Raw genomic sequence first — 21,380 nt, forward strand, 5'->3', positions numbered from 1 at the left:
ACATTGCAGCGCCGATCTGCTGCAATAGCAGATAGGGGTTGCAAAATCTGGTGACAGAGCCTCTTTAAGGGGTTAATCAACTTAAAAATCGACTGAAAAAACCTAGTTTGTCTCTTGTTGGGAGCATATATTGACAATAGGGTATATGTGACATTATTGATATCACACATTAACATGACATATCTCCCATACGGAACAATATGAGACACTTTTAATGTGAAAGCTACTGAATTCTTCACTAGAATAGCCACTCCTCATATTTTATTCAGTGCAGGAGAAACTAAAATATGTAAAAACTGCTTATGATTAAGTCAACAAATATCAGTCTTATTTTAAATGTTTCCTGAATACATATATCATCTGCATTTGTTCTTTGGACCTCTTTCCACAACATAGACCATTTAAAGGGAATGTGTCGCAAGAATTTTTTTTTCCAGTTAAACCGTTAGTATATAAATGATTACACATTGTTTTATTTTTTAACATTTTTTCACAAGTCAGGAAATATTATAAATTAGATTCTAATTTATAACATTTCCATGTGCTGGTCACTAGAGGGAGCAATTCCCAAATTTGCAGCACTGGCATGTGGTAAAGCAACCTCATTGCTTTATGATTTCAAATTTGGAGTAGACACGCTCGCTCTAGTCTCCTCACACAATCCCCCCTCCTTTATCCTGGCTAGTTCCAGGAGAAAAGAGGGGGTTGAATATTCAAACCTTCTACACTGTGTGCCGCCATTTTCTGAGCGAATGCACAGTGTAGGAGGATTAGATACAGTGGTAATCACACAGTATAACACTAACACACACATCACATACACAAGCATAACTTACCTGCTCCTGCCGCCTCCGCTCCTAGTCCTTGCATCGGCGCTGCCTTGAATATATGGCCGGAAGTTGTCCTCTTACTGTCCAGCCGCGGCTTCCGGTCCACATGAAAATGGCGCCGGATGTCTCTTTACCAAAGACGACCTTCCTTTTGGTCTGTGTGGGAGTGGTGCATGTGCCGTTCCCACACAGACGGCATACGCTATAGTGAGTGGAACCGCTCCCGTTCGCATTCTCTATGGGGATGTATGTACCGTATTCCATCTCTGTATGTGTCGTTAATCGACACATACAGAGATGAAAAAAAAAAATGGCAGCCCCCATAGAGCAGTAAAAGAAATAAGCGCAACACAAAAACACAAATAAAATGTATTTTAATGACCTCCTAAAAGCAAAATGATATAAAAAAATATATATTTTGTGACGCCTTCCCTTTAAGTCCCTTTACATTTAGCGAGACTATTTGTAACACCATTTTACTGATAAAGTCGAGCCATTTGGGATTATTTGCTAACAGAATCTAAATGAGATTATCTTGAAATGGACCGGAGATTAAAAAAAAACTAACATATATATACATTGTACAGGTTCCTATATAAGGAAACATCACTACCAAAGGCAGGATGAAACAGGAGGGAAAAGAAACACATCATTTGCAGTATTTCAATGTGATCCGTACCATGACCTACATATGCAACATAAGAGTGTTAGAAGATAAAGCAGTGGTAACAAAGACTTGCGCCACCTGAGATCAAATCACTGTAGCGAGTCATAAGACTGCTAGCTCATCTGCTTAACTGCCAGAACTCAACGGGAAGATTTAGTTACCCATTCTTCTTCCAATCTAAGTTTAGATTTCTGTCTTGAAAGTATAGCGGATGAGGAAGTTGAATCCAGTCCCACTCTTTTTATATTCGGTGAATTACCTTCCCTGGAGAAATCGCAATTACTTTCCTGCCATTATTTGAAATCACCAGCTTTACCGGGAAACCCCATTTATTGGGAATATTATGCATTTTTGAAAACCAACACTTCTTGGAATCTTTCTGGTAAATCCACAGAATTTCTAGCAGCTTGCGTCATCTTTTGTTTGAAATAAAAAAAATGCAACCGAGCAATCACATACCTGGGAATGGCGGCAGATAATTCCTTAGGCTTCGGAATGTGATTCACTTTATCGATGAAATCTACTTGTGGAATTTCTTACAGTTTGTTGTGGCTCTGATGCCCAATGCACCCCAAGTTGTTCCGGTTTAATCTATTCCGAAATTCCTCTAATGCGAACATTATTTTGCCTGGAGCAATCCTCCATATCTGCTATTTTCAAGTGCATAGCTACAACCTCTTCTTTCAAAGAAGTGTTAAGATCAACTAGCTCATTATGAGCATTTGAAAATTCCACCATTTTAGTCTCCATATGAGACATTCTTTCTCCTAATGCAGAGAATTCAGCCTGTATGTTCAGAAAGGCTGTCTATGTCCTTTTTGAAGCGAGGCTCTCAAACCCTCAAGCATAGCTTTTAAGTATATCATCCGATACAGGCTGCATTGACTGAGGAGCATGAGGTAAGTTTAGCAGGAAACATGGCGTCCCGCCATCCACATGTGATACAGGGTACAAAACGGGAAGGACCGCACAGTTACTCACATTGCTCCGACGAGTGTCCGGTCCATTCGAATATGAGGTACTGTGATGAGAGAGAAGATATCCCGGAGTATTAGCTGTAGAGATAAGTGAATGAGCTGGTGATGGAGTATCTCTGTCTTCCACTTCCATGTCCCATCTTGTATGAGCGACATCTTGAGACCTCGTGGAAGGAAAAAAAAACTCAGTCTCGCTGCATTCTGTTTTTTGCCTTCCCCATATTTAGGCAAGTCTTAATGCAATATTTGGTAGTTAAATCTCGTCTCACTCCATGCTCTTCTGATCACGCCCCTACATACAACTTCTTGATCACTTTATTAAAAAAAAATTTAGGGCTTCAGGTGACCAAAAAAGGGTGATTTTGGCATTCACCGTGCACAATAAATTGTTTTACTTTATTCAGCAGGTCGGTACGATTACGGCAATACCATATTTATAGTTTTTTTTTTTTTTTTATGTTTTGCAGCGTTTGCACAATAAAATTACATTTCTATAAAATTTTATTTTCTCTGTCACCATATTCTGAGAGCCAAAACTTTTTTTATTTTTTTAGTCAAAAAAGCTGTGGGAGGTCTTGTTTTTTGCGGGACGGGTGTTCGTTTTTATTGGTACGGTTTTGGGGTGGTGACCAAAAAATAGCGATGCTGGCATAGTTTTTCATTTATTTTGTTTGCGGTGTTCACCGTGCGGGAAAAATAACATTATCGTTTTATAGTTTGGGTTGTTACGTACGCGGTGATGTACTGTTTTTTAACGTTCTCTTTTTTTTTTCCTATAAGAGATTTCTAGGAAAAAAAACTTAATTTAACACTTTTTTATAAAACCTTTTTATTAATTTTTTTTTACTTTACTTTTTATACTACCTATTGTATTCCAACTGTCAGTGTGACATCAGTCCAGAGGCTGGTCCTCATAGGCTTCCATACATGGAGGACCCGGGGGCCGTTGTCTGGCCTCCGGATGACATCATGAGCATCAGTAACACCCATGATATCATGGGGGCTGCCGATGTGCTACAAATCCCCTAAGTGCGGCAATTGCAATCTATCGCCGCATTTAAGGGGTTAATTGCTGAAATCAGCGGTGATGAGGGACAACTGACCTCCCGGTTCCCGATGCACACGGGAAGTAACCTCCCGCGATGACGTATAGTTACTGACTCGTGCGGATAGGGGTTAAAGTGTAATATATATATATATATATATACACTACCGTTCAAAAGTTTTGGGTCACCCAGACATTTTTGTGTTTTCCATGAGAACTCACACTTATATTTATCAAGTGATTTGCAAAATGACTAGAAAATATAGTCAAGACATTGACAAGGTTAGAAATAATGATTTTTTATTTGAAATAATAATTTTCTCCTTCAAACTTTGCTTTCGTCAAAGAATGCTCCATTTGCAGCAATTACAGCATTGCAGACCTTTGGCATTCTAGCTGTTAATTTGCTGAGGTAATCAGGAGTAATTTCACCCCATGCTTCCAGAAGCCCCTCCCACAAGTTGGATTGGCTTGATGGGCACTTCTTGCGTACCATACGGTCAAGCTTCTCCCACAACAGCTCTATGGGGTTGAGATCTGGTGACTGCGCTGGCCACTCCATTACAGATCGAATACCAGCTGCCTGCTTCTTCCCTAAATAGTTCTAGCATAATTTGGAGGTGTGCTTTGGGTCATTGTCCTGTTGTAGGATGAAATTGGCTCCAATCAAGCGCTGTCCACAGGGTATGGCATGGCGTTGCAAAATGGAGTGATAGCCTTCCTCATTCAAAATCCCTTTTACCTTGTACAAATCTCCCACTTTACCAGCAACAAAGCAACCCCAGACCATCACATTACCTCCACAATGCTTGACAGATGGCGTCAGGCACTCTTCCAGCATCTTTTCAGTTGTTCTGCGTCTCACAAATGTTCTTCTGTGTGATCCAAACATCTCAAACTTCGATTTGTCTGTCCATAACACTTTTTTCCAATCTTCCTCTGTCCAATGTCTGTGTGCTTTTGCCCATATTAATCTTTTCCTTTTATTAGCCAGTCGCAGATATGGCTTTTTCTTTGCCACTCTGCCCTGAAGGCCAGCATCCCGGAGTCGCCTCTTCACTGTAGACGTTGACACTGGCGTTTTGCAGGTACTATTTAATGAAGCTGCCAGTTGAGGGCCTGTGTCTATTTCTCAAACTAGAAACTCTAATGTACTTGTTTTGTTTCTCAGTTGTGCAGCGGGGCCTCCCACTTCTCTTTCTACTCTGGTTAGAGCCTGTTTGTGCTGTCCTCTGAAGGGAGTAGTACACACCGTTGTAGGAAATCTTCAGTTTCTTGGCAATTTCTCGCATGGAATAGCCTTCATTTCTAAGAACAAGAATAGACTGTCGAGTTTCACATGAAAGCTCTCTTTTTCTAGCCATTTGGAGAGTTTAATCGAACCCACAAATGTAATGCTCCAGATTCTCAACTAGCTCAAAGTAAGTTCCGTTTTATAGCTCCTCTAAACAGCAAAACTGTTTACGGCGGTGCTAACATTGCACAAGGATTTTCAAGTGTTTTCTAATCATCCATTAGCCTTCTAACACCGTTAGCAAACACAATGTACCATTGCCAAACCAGACGTTTGCAGCGAGAATAGTCATTTACCACGTTAACAATGTATAGAGTGTATTTCTGATTAATTTAATGCTATCTTCATTGAAAAAAACTGTGCTTTTCTTTCAAAAATAAGGAAATTTCTAAGTGACCCTAAACTTTTGAGCGGTTGTGTGTGTGTGTATGTATGTATGTATGTATGTATATATATATATATATATATATATACAATTTGTAGACAACGGACTTCACTAATTTGTAAATTTCTAATCTCTTTTTTTTCTTTTTCAGGCTAATTTTTTTGATGACTACCAAATGCAAGGCGTGTCAGCTGAGCAGAATGAGATTTATTTGGAGCTGGTCCCTGAAAACCTATCTCGAGCTTTGAAAACGGCACAGAATGCCAAAGCTGTAAAAATCAAATTGACAAATAAACACTGTCCCTGTCTCACAGTGGCAGTAGAATTGGTAAGGAAACGTGCTCTTTGTGTTTTTATTAGAATAAACAGAAGAGGAAGCCCAGTAAAGACCGACAATAGCCCAAGTTTTCAGTGTGATATAATTTTTTTATTATTATAAACAAACATATTTACCCCTTAACCCCTTCTGGACACAGCCTGTTTTGGACTTATGGACACAGCTGAATTTTTTAAATCTGACGTGTTACTTTCTGGTAATAACTTTGGAATGCTTTTACCAATCCAAGTGATTCTGAGATCTTCTCGTGACATATTGTACTTTGTTAATCCAAAAATTTGGTCGATACAACAACAAAATTCATAGCATATTTGCAAAAATGTGCATTTTTGTTATTTTTTTATGTCTGCTTGTTAAACCGATAGCAACTATTTTGTGTGGTGTTACTAACGAACATTTCCCATATGTCCACTTTATCATGGGATAGTTTTTTGAACATCTTTTTATTTTTCTAGGACGTTACAAGGCTTAGAACTTAAGCATCAATTTCTCACATTTTCCCAAAAATTGACAAAACCTATTTTTTTTTTTTATAGACAAGTTCAGTTCTGAATTGGCTTTTTAGGGCCTTATATGTTAGAAAGTCACCATAATTCACCCCATTTCAAAAACTGCACCCCTCAAACTATTCAAAACCGCATTCCGAAACTAAAGCAAAGTAGATGTGAAATTTACAAGTTCAATTTTTATTTATTTTTTGCCGAAATTCATTTGTAATAAAAAAAAATCTGTAACACAGAAGGTTTTACCAGAGAAATGCAAGTCAATATTTATTGCCCAGATTCTGCAGTTTTAGAAATATCCCACATGTGCACCTAGTGTGCTAATGGACTGAAACACAGGCCCCAGAAGCAAAGGAGCACCTAGTGTATTTTGGGCCCCTTTTTTTTTTTTTTTTTTTTTTTTTTAAAAAAGGAATACATTTTAGGCACCATGTCAGGTTTGAAGAGGTCTTGTGCCAAAACAGTGGAAACCTCCCAAAAGTTACCCCATTTTGGAAATTACACTCAATTAATTTTTCTAGGGGTATAGTTAACATTTTTACCCCACTGGTGTTTTGCTGAATTTATTGGAATTAGACTGTTAAATGAACATCTACGTTTTGTTTTCTGATAAGTTAGAAATTTTTATTTTTACAAGGAATAAAGGCGATAAAGCACCCCAAAATTTGTAAAGCAATTTCTCCCGACTACAGTAATACTCCATATGTGGTAATAAACTACTGATTGAACCCACGGCAGGGATCAGAAGAGCAGAAGGGAGTGCCATTTGGAGCACAGATTTTGCTGGAATGGTTTTCGGGTGCCATGTCGGGTTTGCAGAGCTACTGAGGTACCAGTACAATGGAAAACCCCAAGAAGTGAAAGCACCCCTCAAAGAATATATCTAGGGGTGTAATCACTAGTTTTTTGGTTTTGTTTTTTTCTGAATTTAGTGGAAATCTGGCATGAAAATTGAAATGTTACTACTTTCATAAATGCGTTATAGGACAGATTTTTCTTACACCGAGCATGTAAGTGAAGAGAAGCACCACAACAATTATTGGGCTAATTCTTCTGAGTTCAGAAATACCCCCAAGTGGTCTAAATATGTTGTCTGGACACATAGCAGTGCCTGGAAGTAATGGCGCACAACAAGGATTTTGAGGTTTTATTTTTACTTGGTTGATTTTTGTGCACAAGCATAGGCCTAAACAAATTGTGCAGATCATGCACGTTTTGTCATAGTATTAGGTATTCATCTAGGGGTATAATGAGAATTTTGAGTGTCCAATTTTAAAAAATGGGTAAAACACCATAATCCTAAAGGGAGGGGGTGGTGGTTTTAGAAGTGCCACATTTTTAATTCAGAGAGGTGGGGTAGATGCGGAAACAGTTTTTTATGCAGAGTCCGTGTTTTTATGGACAAGTGTCGCACTGATATATGGTATCCTTTTGGGTACCCCTTTTTGTGCAGACACGGCAACCTTTTTTTGTGCCATGAGTTTTTGTTTTTTTCTGTCGCAGGCACTAAACTTGGAAAGTGCTGCACAGGAATTATATGGCAAACATTACTTGAAGCAACAGAAGTTTCCACCTAGTCTCGAAGCAAAAGAAGTTGAATAATTTTTTTCTTGGTACTCCAAGTATGTACCCGGGCGGCCAGCTTTTCGACAAATTAAAAATGAGTTGTACAGTATAGTGCCATCTGTACAAGGTACACTGCCAATTTCTTGTACCAGATTTAACTTTTCTTATGGCAATTTACGGTTTTAAACCCTCCCTCCATGAATTTATTATGACTGTATGCATACAGGCTTCATCGTAGTTGATGTGAATCCTCATGTGGAGACAGGTGTGCAGCTGGCGTCATGCATAGTTGACACCATGCAGACATCTTTTTTTGGTCTCTAAATTTGAGAGCAATGCCCTGCTTTCGCCAATTTGCAGGCATTTGCTGATAAGGGACTTGGGAAGATGCCTCCTTCTTCCTTTTTTTTTTTTTTTTTGTTTTCGCACCGTCCCATACGCCACTGTTTTTTTTGTCTAGAAGCTATTTGAAAAGGGGTACACTTGTGTACGAGTTGTCTAAGTACAAGTTATACACATGATCAAACGGTGGGTGCAGGAGGTCCAACACTATCTTCCCACTGGCCGTTATATAGTGTGGACAGTCTGGGGATTGTATTGTCCAGTCCTTCCCCCCCCCCCCCCCCCCCTCATAATTACGGAAAACGTGTGTGTCACATTCACACAGCTTGTACATTATTATGCCGTATCTGGCGCGCTTATTGGGCAAATATTGGCTAAAATTCAGCCTGCCCTTGAAGTACACCTGGAAGTATATTCTGGCATTTGGGGGGTGTATATTGGTTAAGGGTGACCAATCAATGCTGGCAGTACCAGGGTCAGGCAGAACAACAGATCCTGGCATTAACCCTTCTGCGACTACGGTGAGCTTCCTCACTGTCACTGGAGGAGGAGGACGACGAGAGAATGAACTCTGGTTATTCATCGCTCGCTGAGTATCGGATGTGATCATGGCATACGCCTCTATGTATAATGTGTGTGTGTGTGTGTGTGTGTGTGTATACACATACACATATCTCAGTGAACTATAAAAAACATATATATAGTGTGTGTGTGTAACAAGAAATATGTTTTTTTTTTCACATAAAACGCTAACGTTTGCTAACAGAGACAGTAAGTGGTGTTTTTTTAATTTTTCACATAGAACACTGACAATCTCACGAACTGACGCTGATTAGTGACGCGACTAATTGACAGTGACTGGTTGACACTAACGGACTGACAAGTGACGCGATAGATTGACAACCTGACGCTACGAATTGACACTGACAAGTGACGTGACTAACGGTGACTGATTAACGCTGACTAACTGACAAGTGACGCAACTAATTGACAGTGACGGATTGACTCTTATTGACTAACAAGTGATGCGGCGGACTGACACGGATGCTACAGATTGACACTGACAACTGACCCAACAGGTTGACGAACTGACGCAACAGATTGACGCTCACTAACTGACAACTGAGGCGACTAATTGACATAGACGTGCTAGACAACTACCTAAGAACTAAATCTAATTTTGTGAATTTTTAAAAATCTCCCTTATACACTGGGAGGTGGTGCAGTCACACACTGGGAACAGGGAGCTGGAGAGGAGAGACGTGGAAGGGGTTAATTCTGATTTTAACTCTGTGAGGGGCACACCGCGCAGGCTCTGATCTCTTCTACTTCGCTTCACCTACTAAGATCAGAGACTGAAACCGTTATTTTTCACCCACCCTGGGTCTAAACAGACCCACCAATCACTGGCAATGGACCACTGCTATTGCTCCATTGCCGGTCACATGGGGCAGGGGAACGGTAGTTACCATTCCCGGACTTAGCTACAATGTGATCGGTGGCTCTGTACAGATCCACTGACATCGATTTCCGGCTTCGGACCGCTATTTGGGTCCATTGCCTGTGACTGGGGAATGTGAGCTGTCGGGGACAGCTGATCTCCGGATTCCCGATGCATACTGTCACTGACAGTGCGTTGCCTGGTGCTGGAAATAACCGCTCGCTAGGACGTACAGTTGCGTCCTGATGCGGGTAGGAGTCATAACTTTTTGTCTTTACGTCGACATAGCCGTATGAGTTTTTTTTGCGGGATGAGTTTTATTTTTCAATTGCACTATTTATGGTTGCACATAGCATAATAGTGATATTGGTCAGAAATTACAAGGTTTATCTGCTGGTTTTCCTGGCTTAGGCAGCGTTATTATTGTGGCATGAAGATTTCCCCTGGGATATGTCATACTGCCATGTGTCTTGTATGTAGCCGTTAAATGCTGGGCAAATGGATTCGAACATCTTGTAGTGTTTGTAAGATAGGCCGATAGTTTAGTTAGATAGTTGTTTTTTTTTATATATAAATAATGGATTTTTTTGTTTTAGATAATCTGGATTTGATTTTGTTTGCTAGTAATGCACAAGTTTTATTAACCTGCCAGTAGTATTTTGAATTGGATTATGTTCATCTTTATGTTGATTATAATTCATATCTCAAATTTTTAAGTTGGCCTTGAGCTGTTGGAGATGGGTTATTTTTCTGAATGTTTTCCAGTGCATCAATTTGAGACAGGAGTTTAATTTTTTTTTTTTTTTTTTTTTTTTATCTTGGGATGCAATTTATATATGCTTTCCTCTTATTGTGGATTTGTGGGCGCACCATAATGTTGTAGAGGAAATGTCCGGCGTACAGTTCAAACTTAAAGTATTCTGTTAGGGATGTTGTCATCTGATCTCTATATTTGGGAATTGATAATAAGTAGTTATTTATTCTCCAAGGCGAGAATGTTTTGTAGTTAAATTGTTCAGAGATTTGGCATGACATAGGGGCGTGATCGGACCACGTAATAGATCCTATAGAGGAGGATTTAACTTTGTTATAACCATTTCTCAACAAAGAATAAATCTATTCTTCAGTAGGTTTTGTGTGGGTTAGATCTAGTAAAAGGTATGATCACGCTCAGAATCATGTAATACTCTCCATGGGTCATAGAGATCTTCAGTCAGGAGTAAATGGGCAAAAGCAGAGTATGAGTGTGAGGAGGAGTTTGAGGTTTTATCTATTAAACGAGAGATTACCATATTTCGGTCACCTCCTATAAGCAGTGAGCCTTGTTTGATGTCTAAGATAGTTGCAATTCGCTCTTTTGCATATTTGTATTGTGAAACCAGCATGTAAATTGAGTTGTTAAAAGAACAGATCATAACTACATAGCGTCCTTCATAGTCTATTATGGATTTCATTAATTGAAACACTATAGTGTTAGGCCTCATTCACACGACAGGGTTTCCCGGCCGGGTGCCGGCCGTTCATAAATCGGCCGGCACCCGGCTGCATTAGGAATAATAGACCCCTAATGGGGCTATTCACACGACCGATTTTTTGACGGCCGGGAAAACCGCCCGTCAAAAAATAGGACATGCTCTATTTTCGCCCGGGTACCCGGCCGCCCGGCTCCCATAGAAGTCTATGGGGCCGGGTAATACCCGGCCATCACCGGGATGTGTCCCGAGTGACGGCCGGGTTTTCCGGCTCTTGCGCTCTATCTCCTCCTCCTCACAGCGCAGAGTGCATGTGAGGAGGAGGAGTTGATGCCATTCTGACGAATGGCATCGCTGTACACGGTGTGGCAGGGCCGGGGTGTACAGCAGGTGGAAGGGAGCGCTGCGCTGGCTCCCTTCTCCTGCTTGTTTTAAAAGCGCCCTGGCCCGGCGACACCTTTGATGGCGCCGCTAGTAGCAGCAGCAGCTGCGGCTGCTACTACTGTAGCGACGCCACTATAGCAGAGCAGGGAGGTATCTCCCCGCTCTGCTATGTGCTAGCCGCACTTTAGCTCCTTGAAGGAGCGGAATCCCCGTGTGTTCGGGGATTCCACTCCTGGACAGAGCGCTTGATGTCTCTGTCCATATCTGGGCAGTGACATCAGGGGAAACTCCTGAAGCGGAATCCCCGAACATATGGGGATTCCCCTTCAGGAGTTGCCGCTGATGTCACTGTCCGGATCTGCCCGGCCCGGCACGGATGCATAACTTTATGCAAACCGGCCGGGCAGAATGGCCGATTTTACCGGCCGGCACTCAGGCTCGGACCCGACCCGGTCGTGTGAATCCCGCCTTAGCAATTGTTGCTCCTTTTTTCTTATTTATAGCTGGGGAAGAGAAAATGTGGGAGTTTTTTTATTTTTAAGTCTTGCTAGATCATCCTCATTTAGGTCTGTTTCTTGCGCACAAATTACATCACTTTTAAGCATTTATGTTTCTTTCCAAAATAAAGATATTTTAAAGGGGCTGTTTAGGCCTTTTACATTAATAGAAGATCTTGTAATTGCCATTATTAACCCCTTCCCGACATTTGTCGCATGGATACGTCATGGAAAGCTAGTGCTTCTCGCATTTTGCCGAATCTATACGACAAATGGTAGACACCGGCTCAGAAGCTGAGTCGGTGCCACCAACACCGGATGTTAGCGGTGTCTTACAGCTGACATCCGGCTGTAATGGCGGGGACCTAAATTCGCTTCAATCCCCACCATTAACCCCGATCGTGTTTGAGTGTTTAAGCTGTTTGCAGCTGATCGGAACCCCAACAATGAAATTGCTGGGGTTCCGTTGGCTGCAAAGGCAACCAGAGGCCTAATACTCTCCTCCCGGTCTGCCTAGCACAGAAACCTTTCAGGACCCGCACAGAGGTGGAGCCTGAAAGGTTTCCTTAGCCGACAGCAAGATGGCACCGGCTCAGGAGCGGAGCGTGCGTCATTAGCGGTGGATGTACACTGTATGTTACAGCTGACATCCACCTGTAACAGCAGAAACCGGAGCTAGCTCCGATCCCTGCCGTTAACCCCTTCGATGCAGCGGTCGCTGCATCTTCGATGTTGCTAGCAGATCGCCAGCCCTGCTATGGCTACAAGAGACCTAACAATGGCCTCCTCTGCCATTACGGATGCTGATTAGGCTCCGCTGGGAGGAGAAGCCTAATTGGCTTGCTGTCAGTGAATGACTGACAGATCGAATACATTGCACAACATAGGTAGTGCAATGTATTCGAAAAAAATAAATCTGACAGTTGGACCTTCAAGTCCCATAGTAGGACTTGCAAAAAAGTGTAAAAAAAAAAAAAGTTTTAAAACCTATAATAAAAGTTTCAAGTAATAAAATAAAACACAATCGCCCTGTTCCCTTATGAAGTCCTTTTATTATTGAAAAAAATAAACCATACATATTTTGGTATCGCCGCATCCAGAACTGCCTGAAATCTAAAATTATTTTATTTATTCCACGCGGTGAACAGCGTAAAAAAACGAAACCAGAATTTGTTTTTTTGGTCACTTTGCCCTACAAATATTGGAACAAAAAGTGATAAGTCGCACGTATCCAAAAAATGGTACCTATAAAAACTATAGCTCGTCTCGCAAAAGACAAACACTCACAGCTCTGTCGATGAAAAAATTAAAACTTTATGGTTCTCACAACTTGGCGACAGAAAAAATACATTCTTTTTACAAAAGTAATTTTATTGTGCAAAAAGTTGTAAAACATAAAGTGCTATAAATTCGGCATCGCCAGAATCGGACTGACCGGCAGAATAAAGTTAACATGTAGTTTATAACGCATGGTGAACGCTGTATATAAAAAAAACTATGCCAGAATTGCAGTGTTTTTTGGTCCCTTGCCTCCCAAAAAATAGGATAAAAAGTGATCAAAAAGTCGCATGTACCCCCAAAATGGTACCAATAATAACTACAACTCGTCCTGCAAAAAACAGCCCTCATACCACTACATCTATCAAAAAATAAAATTAGTTCAGGCTTCTATAAGTCAGGAAATAAAAAATACGCTGTTGTGCCGGCCTGAGGGGGAACATTTCTTCTGTTTCAAGAGGCAAATTATCAAGGCCCTAAAATTAGGGAACCAGGAAGGGTAGGGACCAAACATTTCTGCTAGAAGCGAGGGTGCCCGTATTCTAGCTGGACAACACTTCACACCTTTGCAGTTTGGGAGATTTTGCTGGTGAGTGTGGACCAAAGGGGGGGGGATAAGAAAGGACATTTATCAGTGCGATACTGGCCCATGCAGAAAGGATTGAGCACAGCGTAACACACATCTATGGATTATTTAACTTTTTTTTTTTTTTTTAACCAAATTATTATATTACCTGACTATGCCCCTGATGTGCTCTGCCCAGCTTAGATGTACCCCCACATTATAAACTGAAATACCAGCAATACTTAAACAAAATTACTACTGAGCAAATCCACGCTCCAAAAGCCGAATGGTGCTCCCTCCCCTTTGAACCTTACAGCGTGCCCAAACAGTTTACTTCCACATGTATGGCATCACCATACCCGGAAGAACCATTTTAATATTTTTTGGGATGTCTCCACGGTGGCACAAGCTGGGCATGACATATTTGCCACTGAAATAGCATATATAAATTTAAATTTTTACTTTGCACCATCCGAAGCGCAATCATTTATGGAAAAGACCTGTGGGTGAAAATGCTCACTACACCCCTTAATAAATGCCTTGCGGTGTGCAGTTTCCAAAATAGGGTCACTTCTCAGGGGTTCCTTTTTATTATTTCACATCAGAGCCTCTGCATTTGTGAACCAATACTTTGTAAATCGCCAAATTAGGCCTCAATTTTACATGGTACTCTTTAACTCCTGAGCTCTGACAAATGTCCAGGCAAAAGATTAGGGCCACTTGTAGGGTGTTTCTAAGACCGGGAAACAGCATAATAATTAAAGAGCGGTCTTGTTATGGTGGCACAAGCTTGGCACCACATATTGGCATATGTATTGAAAAAAAATACAGTTTTCACTCTGCAACATCGAGTGCACACTAATTTCTGCAAAACACCTGCGGAGTTAACATGCCCACTACACCCCTAGGTGAATACCTTGAGGAGTGTAGTTTCCAAAATGTGGAGACTTCTGGGAGGTTTCAACTGTTTTGGCACCGCAAGAGCCCTTCAAACCTGGCATGGTACCTAAAATATATTCTAATAAAAAGAAGGCCCCAAAATCCTCTAGGTGCTCCTTTTGCTTCTGAGGCCGATGTGAGATATTTCCTAAATTTGCAGAACCTGGGCAATAAATATTGAGTTGCATTTCTCTGGTAAACCTTTCTGTGTTACCCAAAAAAAGGATTAAACGTGAATTTCTACAAAAAAAATAAATCTAATTTTGTAAATTTCACATCTACTTTGCTTTAACTCCTGTGAAACATCTAAAGGGTTGAGAAACTTTCTAAATGCTGTTTTGAATACTTTGAGGGGTGAAGTTTTTAAAATAGGTGGCTTATTGGGGATTTCTAATATATAAGGCCCTCAAAGCCACTTCACAACTGAACTGGCCCCTGTGAAAATATCGTTTTGACATTTTCTTGAAAATGGGAGAAATTGCTGCTAAAGTTCTAAGCCTTGTAATGTCCTAGAAAAAGAAAAGGATGTTCAAAAAACAATGCCAATCTAAAGTAGACATGTAGGATGGTAATTGGCAACAATTTTGTGTGGTATAACTGCCCGTCTTACAAGCAGATACATTTAATTTTCGCAAAATGTTGGTGTTTTTCACAATTACTGAATGTATCGAGCAAATTTTGCCAGTAACACAAAGTCCAATGTGCCACGAGAAAACAGTCTTCAAATTGCTTGGATAGCTAAAAGCATTCTGAAGTTATTACCACATAAAGTGAAACATATCCGATTTGAAAAATTGGGCTCTGTCAGGAAGGTCAAAAGTGGCCAAAGAGGAAAGGGGTTAATATATAAAGAATATATGCATTGTAATGTTTTGTATTGATATTGGGTGCGTAACCGGAACATATGAAGAATTGTAATCGGTAAGAATAGTAGAAAATCACCTAGATACAAATAAAAAATAGAAAAATACAACTTTTTTGTATGAATAAAGATGGTGGACATTCTTATAGTCCACCTATTCTGTATAATAAATTGGGTATAGAAACCAAGAACACTGTTCTATGTGAATCAGCCGGATACCCCTATATTATCCATCTTGTGGGGGGGGGGGTGTTGACAAGAGAGGAAGGCATATTTGCCTTAGTTTAACATCTGTGACCTGCGGAATCAAAATGATTTATGGTTTAAAACTTACAACCTTAAGCCATATGTCATACAATAACCTAAAATGGAATGGTAAAGAGTTATAACTTGTCAGCTGAAGCATATCAGAGGAGTACAATGATCCATGTCCAGAAAAAAAAAAAAGGATCTTTCATGAAGAGGAGGATTTCCAGTGTCCCCTGTAGGCCATTCTTGTGCTATGGTTGGTGGTTCTTTTCTTTATTGGAGAGCTGGTTTCTTCATCAATTTTAACCAGCTCTCATTTTTTTTTTAGGAGATTCAAGGTCTCTGTGGGTGTATATAGAATGTAAGTGGTCCCATTTCTGTTTGCAATTAATTTGACAGGGTATCCCCATTTGTAGCTTATATTGTGGTCTCTGAGTATTTTAGTAGCTTGACTGAATTCTCTGCATCTGTTCAATGAGGCAGCGATAAAGTCCGTAAAAAGAAATGGTTTTGAAGCGATCTCGGAGACCAATAGTGTTGGCTGCAGTTTTAGCCATGTATTCTTTGAAGTGGTAAAAGTGCAGCCTGGCAATGACATTCCTGGGGGCTGCACTTGGGACACTTTTGTGCGGAGTAATCTGATGTACTCTGTCTATGTATAAGTCCCTTTGTTCTGCATTTGGTATAAGAGCCACAAAATAATCAGTTAAAAAGTCATTTAAGCTGTCTGGGTCCACAGTTTCGGAGATCCTCCTGAATCTTGGGTTTCTACATCTGGAATGGTCCTCCAGATTCGCAAATTTTAGTTTTGTCCTGTAATATCGTCTTCTGCTTCATTGTGAGCATCTTCAAGGTGGTTCCTCATGTGCCTCATCTAAGGCTTCGTTCACATCTGCGTCAGGCCTCCGTTCTGGCGCTTCGTCTGAGCTTTCCGTCAGAACGGAACCCTGACTGAAACAAACGGAAACCATAGGTTTCAGTTTGCATCACCATTGATTTCAATGGTGACTGATCCGTTTTGACGGAATCAATACCGTAGTCTACTTCCTCTCCTCTTGAAACTGAGTTCTGCTACAATGATCGACTGCTCCCTTATCTCTCTGGGTGTCTTAGAAGTCCTCCTGCTGCAGGACCCTTCCCTGGGAGAATATGTTCTCTACCTCTTTGACTTTTGCTCCGTGCTGCTGGAACTTGAGTCCCTGGCTTCAGGCCAAGAACTAGGCCTCAAACTTAAAACTGCTCCGATCAGGGCAAGAAACCCATCAAACTGCGCCACGAGCTTTAGGGCACCTTACAACAGTTCTATCAGGCCTTAGGGAAGCCTTAGAGTGACAGGTGGCACTTCTGGCTCCGTGCGTGACCGCACCCCCCCAATAAATTAAAAAACAAAACAAAAAACTTATTTGTTTTTGCATCGCCACATTTCAAGAGCCGTAGCTCTTATTTTTCCGTCTGTGGCCATATGTGGGCTTGTTTTTTGCAGGACAAGGTGTTGTTTTTTTTGTTTTTTCGTTTTTTCCTTGTACGCCGTTAACCCGGCCTTTTAAATAATTTGCAGCCGGAGACCTTGAAATGAAAATGAAAAATTACATTATTTTCCAATAAGACGTAGCATTAGTTCAAAATTTTTCATTTTCTCAACAAATAAAAGCGAAAAAGCACTGTAACATTTGTAAAGCATTCTCTCCAGAGTAGGGAAATACCCCACATGTGGTCATAAACTGCTATCTGGACACACAGCAAGGCTCTAAAGGGAAGGAGCGCCATTTGGAGTGGAGATTTTACAAGATTCGTTTTTTGACACCATGTTGCATTGAGCTATAGTATCAGTACAGTGGTACTCCCGAAAAATTACCCCATTTTGGAAACTAGATCCCTTAAAGAATTTATCTAGCGGTGTAGTGAGCATTTCGACCGCACAAGTGTTTTGCAAAAATGAGTAAACAATAGATGTTGCAGATTAAAAATTGCTGTTTTCCACAGATATGCCTTTTCAGTGCCCAATGTGTTGTGCCCAGCTTGTACCACCATAGACACACATCCCATAACTTGTTAAGCGGGTTCTCCAGAATACAGTAATACCCCACATGTGGTCATAAATTGCAGTTTGGGCACACTGCCAGGCTCAGTTGGACCACCATTTGGCTTTTGAAGCACAGATTTTGCTTGGTGTTTTACTGCTATTTCAGCTTATAATGTGGGGGCATATGTAAGCTGGGCGGAGTACATCAGGGCATATGTTAACTGGGCGGAGTACAACAGTCATAATAGGATGATGTAATAATGGGGTGAATGAATAATCCATGGATTGGTGTGGTACGCTTTGAACCAATCCTTTATGCACAGGCCGGGTTTATTGGGTATTTTACAAAATATCTGCGCTCTAGTATTGCCTTATATTTGACTTCTTCACTAGCCCTATAAGCCGCACAAAGCCCTAAAGTTTCCTCGTCTCCGCTGCATCTACAGGGTCCAGCAAATTATGATGTAGGGTATTTAGTGAAATTCTACTGGACCTAAAAAATGAGTCTGGGCCGTCATTTTGCATCATTGCGTTTTGAGAGTCATAATGTGTTCTTTTTCCGTTGACGGAGCTGTGTGAGGGCTTGTTTTTTGTGGAACGAGCTGTAATTTTTATTGGTTCCATTTTGGGGTACATGTGATTTTTGTTTTTTATCACTATTCCATTTTTTGGGAGATGAGGAAACCAAAAAACAGCTATTCTAGCATGTTGTTTTTTTTACAGTGTTCACCGTGCAGTATAAACAGCATGTTAACTTTATTCTACGGGTCGATACGATTTACAGCGACACCAAATTGATATAGTTTTTTCACGTTTCACTACGTTCCCACAATAAAAATACTCTTTTCTAAAAAAAAATCATGTTTTAGTGTCGCCATTTTCTGACCGACATAATTTTTTTATTTTTTAGTTATCGCTATGGGAGGACTTGTTTTATGCGTGACAAACTGTAGTTTCTATTGGTACCCTTTGCGTTACTTGCAACTTTTTGATCACTTTTTATTAGCATTTTATTTTTTGGTCATCTTGTCTAAAAAAAAAATGCGTCATTTGTTTTTTTATTCAAAATTTTTACGGTGTTCACATTGCGGTAAAAATAATGTGATATTTTTCTAGATCAGGCCGTCCCGAATGCGGCGATAACAATTATGTATTTATTTTTTTTTTTCATGTTTTCATTTTTTTTCTAATAATAAAGGAGTTGAACAGGGAAACAGGGCGATTTTTATTGTTTTTATTAGTTAAAACTTTTTCTTTATTTTTCTTTAACGTTTTTTTTTTTTTTTTTACTTTTTTCACTTTTTCTTTTACACTGACCTGGGGACTTGAAGATCTGGTCTTCTGATCCCCGGTACAATACACTGCACTACTTATGTAGTGCAATGTGTTGTAACTGTCATTCATCATCTGACAGTTAGCGTATTAGGTCCTGCCTCGTGCAGGACCTAATAGGCTTCTGTACCTGGGCAACCAAGAAGCCTAGCAACGGCTTCCTGTTTGCCATAGCAACCAACGCCATTGACCGCCACATTTAAGGGGTTAAATGGCTGCGATCGGCGGTAACAGCCATTGCAGCGGGATGTCAGCTGTGTATGACAGCTGACAGCCGCTGAAGATAAAGCGCGCACAGCTCATGTGCTCGCTTTATCTACAGGGTGTAACTGTACGCCCTTGTGCGGGAACGCACTTTGTATGTGGGCGTACAGTCACGCCCAATAGCGGGAAGGGGTTAATGTCATTAAAGATCTACATCTCTTTGGTAGAAAGGTTTTATATAAAAAAAAAATTGCCAAAGATGAGCTATATGCTTTGGTAGATACGGAGGATGAGAGATCTGTGGAATTAGCGATACAAAGTATATTGAGACAAGAACTCAATGTCATTAGAGACTTGGAAGAACTCCTATTGGAAAATTCTGACATTGAAGAAATCCATACTTCAGAAACCCAAATAAACTACTATGCCCCCTATGGACACATGCCCTGCTGTCAATGTGTTTTTTAACCTAGTAAGCAAGGACATACTTTCATTGCAGCATCACAGGCTACAGTATAAAATCTCAAGAGAAGTATTTGGGGCACTACAGCAGCTCCGATTCTGGAAAGATTTTGTGTATAAACCATCTTACAAGGGGGGGGGGGGAATGTATTTGTTTGGCCTAAGGATATATACGTGCATGAAGCTAAAAGACAACTGCTAGACAAAAAAACTGTTGCAAACCCCTTTGGGGTGATACCACTGCACAATTCTTACATGAATACACAAGCATGGTTGAAGAAGGATTTAGTGTGGGAGCACTCACGCTTAATGAGTAGAGCTATCTAACAATGAAAGATCCAAGAGTTTCCACCTATTATATGCTCTCAAAAATCCACAAGAATCTAGAGAATCCACCTGTAGGCCTAATGTCTCTGGTGTAGAAAATCTCATGGAAAATTGCAATAAGTGTTTGGAACAACAATTACGTGATATAGTGTACAAGCTCCCTTCCCACACCAGGGACACTATGCAGATTCTTCAAGAATTGGATGGGATTGATCTGAGTAAGGATGAGACACTGGTAACCGGTGACGTGGAAAGCGTCTACATAAGCATTGATCACAACAAAGGCTGTGCAGCGGTGGAATTTTTTCTGTCTAGGGACAAGGACCTTAATCCAACTAAGAAGGATTTCATGCTTAGGGTTCTTAGATTCATCCGGACAAGGAATTATTCTTTATTTGACGGTGCATACTATCTACGGGTAAGGGGGACTGCAATGGGGGCAGCTGTGGCCCCGACATTTGCCAACTTTTATTTGGGTTGGTTCGAAGAGGAGATAGTATTTAGTGATAGTATGAACTGCTTCACTGAGAATGTGAGCCTCTAGTGATGCTATATAGAGGATATTCTTGTTATCTGGGGAGGCACCATACTAGACCTGCAGAGATTCATCCATTCACTAAATGATAATGACTTTAATCTCAGGCTATACCTTACCTTTGACCTTTGTCTACTTGCTCACTCTAGGAACACCATAAGAGCTATCCCTAAGGGAGAATACCTGCAACTGAGACGTAATTGCTCTACACTTTCTATCTTTGAACAAAGGGCAGCCGAGTTGAAACCAGACTCCAAGTGAGATATTACTCCAACAGAAGCATTAAAGCGGCATACAATGTCGCTTTAAGAACTGATCGGGAACAACTTCTCATTCCTAAGAATGCATATTTTTCTTTCCTGACATATTGGAGCCTTAACTAATTAATTTTTTCATAGACTTAGTGGTATGTGGGCTTTTTTTGTGGGACAAGCTGTAGTTCGTATTGGTACCATTTTGGGGTACATGCGACTTTTTGATCACTTATCTTATTTTTTGGGAGGCAAGGTGACCAAAAAACAGCACTTCTGGCATAGTTTTCTATTTTTATTTTTTTTCATATACAGCGTTCACCACACATCATAAATTACATGTTAACTTTATTCTGCGGGTCAGTACGATTCTGGCGATACCTAATTTATAACACTTTTTTGTTTTACAACTTTTTGCACGATAAAATTACTTTTGTAAAAATGATTTTTTTTCTGTCGCCATGTTCTGAGAACGGAGCTCTATGAGGGCTGTTTTTTTTGCGGGACAAGCTGTAGTTAGTATTGGTACTATTTTTGGATACGATCGACTTTTTGATCACTTTTTATTCCAATTTTTGTAGGACAAAGTGAGCAAAAAAACAATAACATAATA

General features: G+C 40.5%; 1 protein-coding gene across 9 annotated transcripts in view; it reads left to right on the top strand.

Moving 5' to 3' along the window:
• The window catches only part of HUS1 (HUS1 checkpoint clamp component), a 353,679-nt gene that overhangs the window by 113,364 nt on the left and 218,935 nt on the right, over nt 1-21,380 (top strand). For all 9 annotated transcript variants that reach the window (XM_075827017.1, XM_075827021.1, XM_075827015.1 and 6 more), the window contains exon 3: nt 5,350-5,526. In XM_075827017.1, coding sequence (XP_075683132.1) covers nt 5,350-5,526 — 177 coding nt within the window. The remainder of the gene's footprint in view (nt 1-5,349; nt 5,527-21,380) is intronic.

The sequence above is a fragment of the Rhinoderma darwinii genome, chromosome 5 (genome assembly GCF_050947455.1).
Source record: "Rhinoderma darwinii isolate aRhiDar2 chromosome 5, aRhiDar2.hap1, whole genome shotgun sequence".
Classification (NCBI taxonomy): domain Eukaryota; kingdom Metazoa; phylum Chordata; class Amphibia; order Anura; family Rhinodermatidae; genus Rhinoderma; species Rhinoderma darwinii.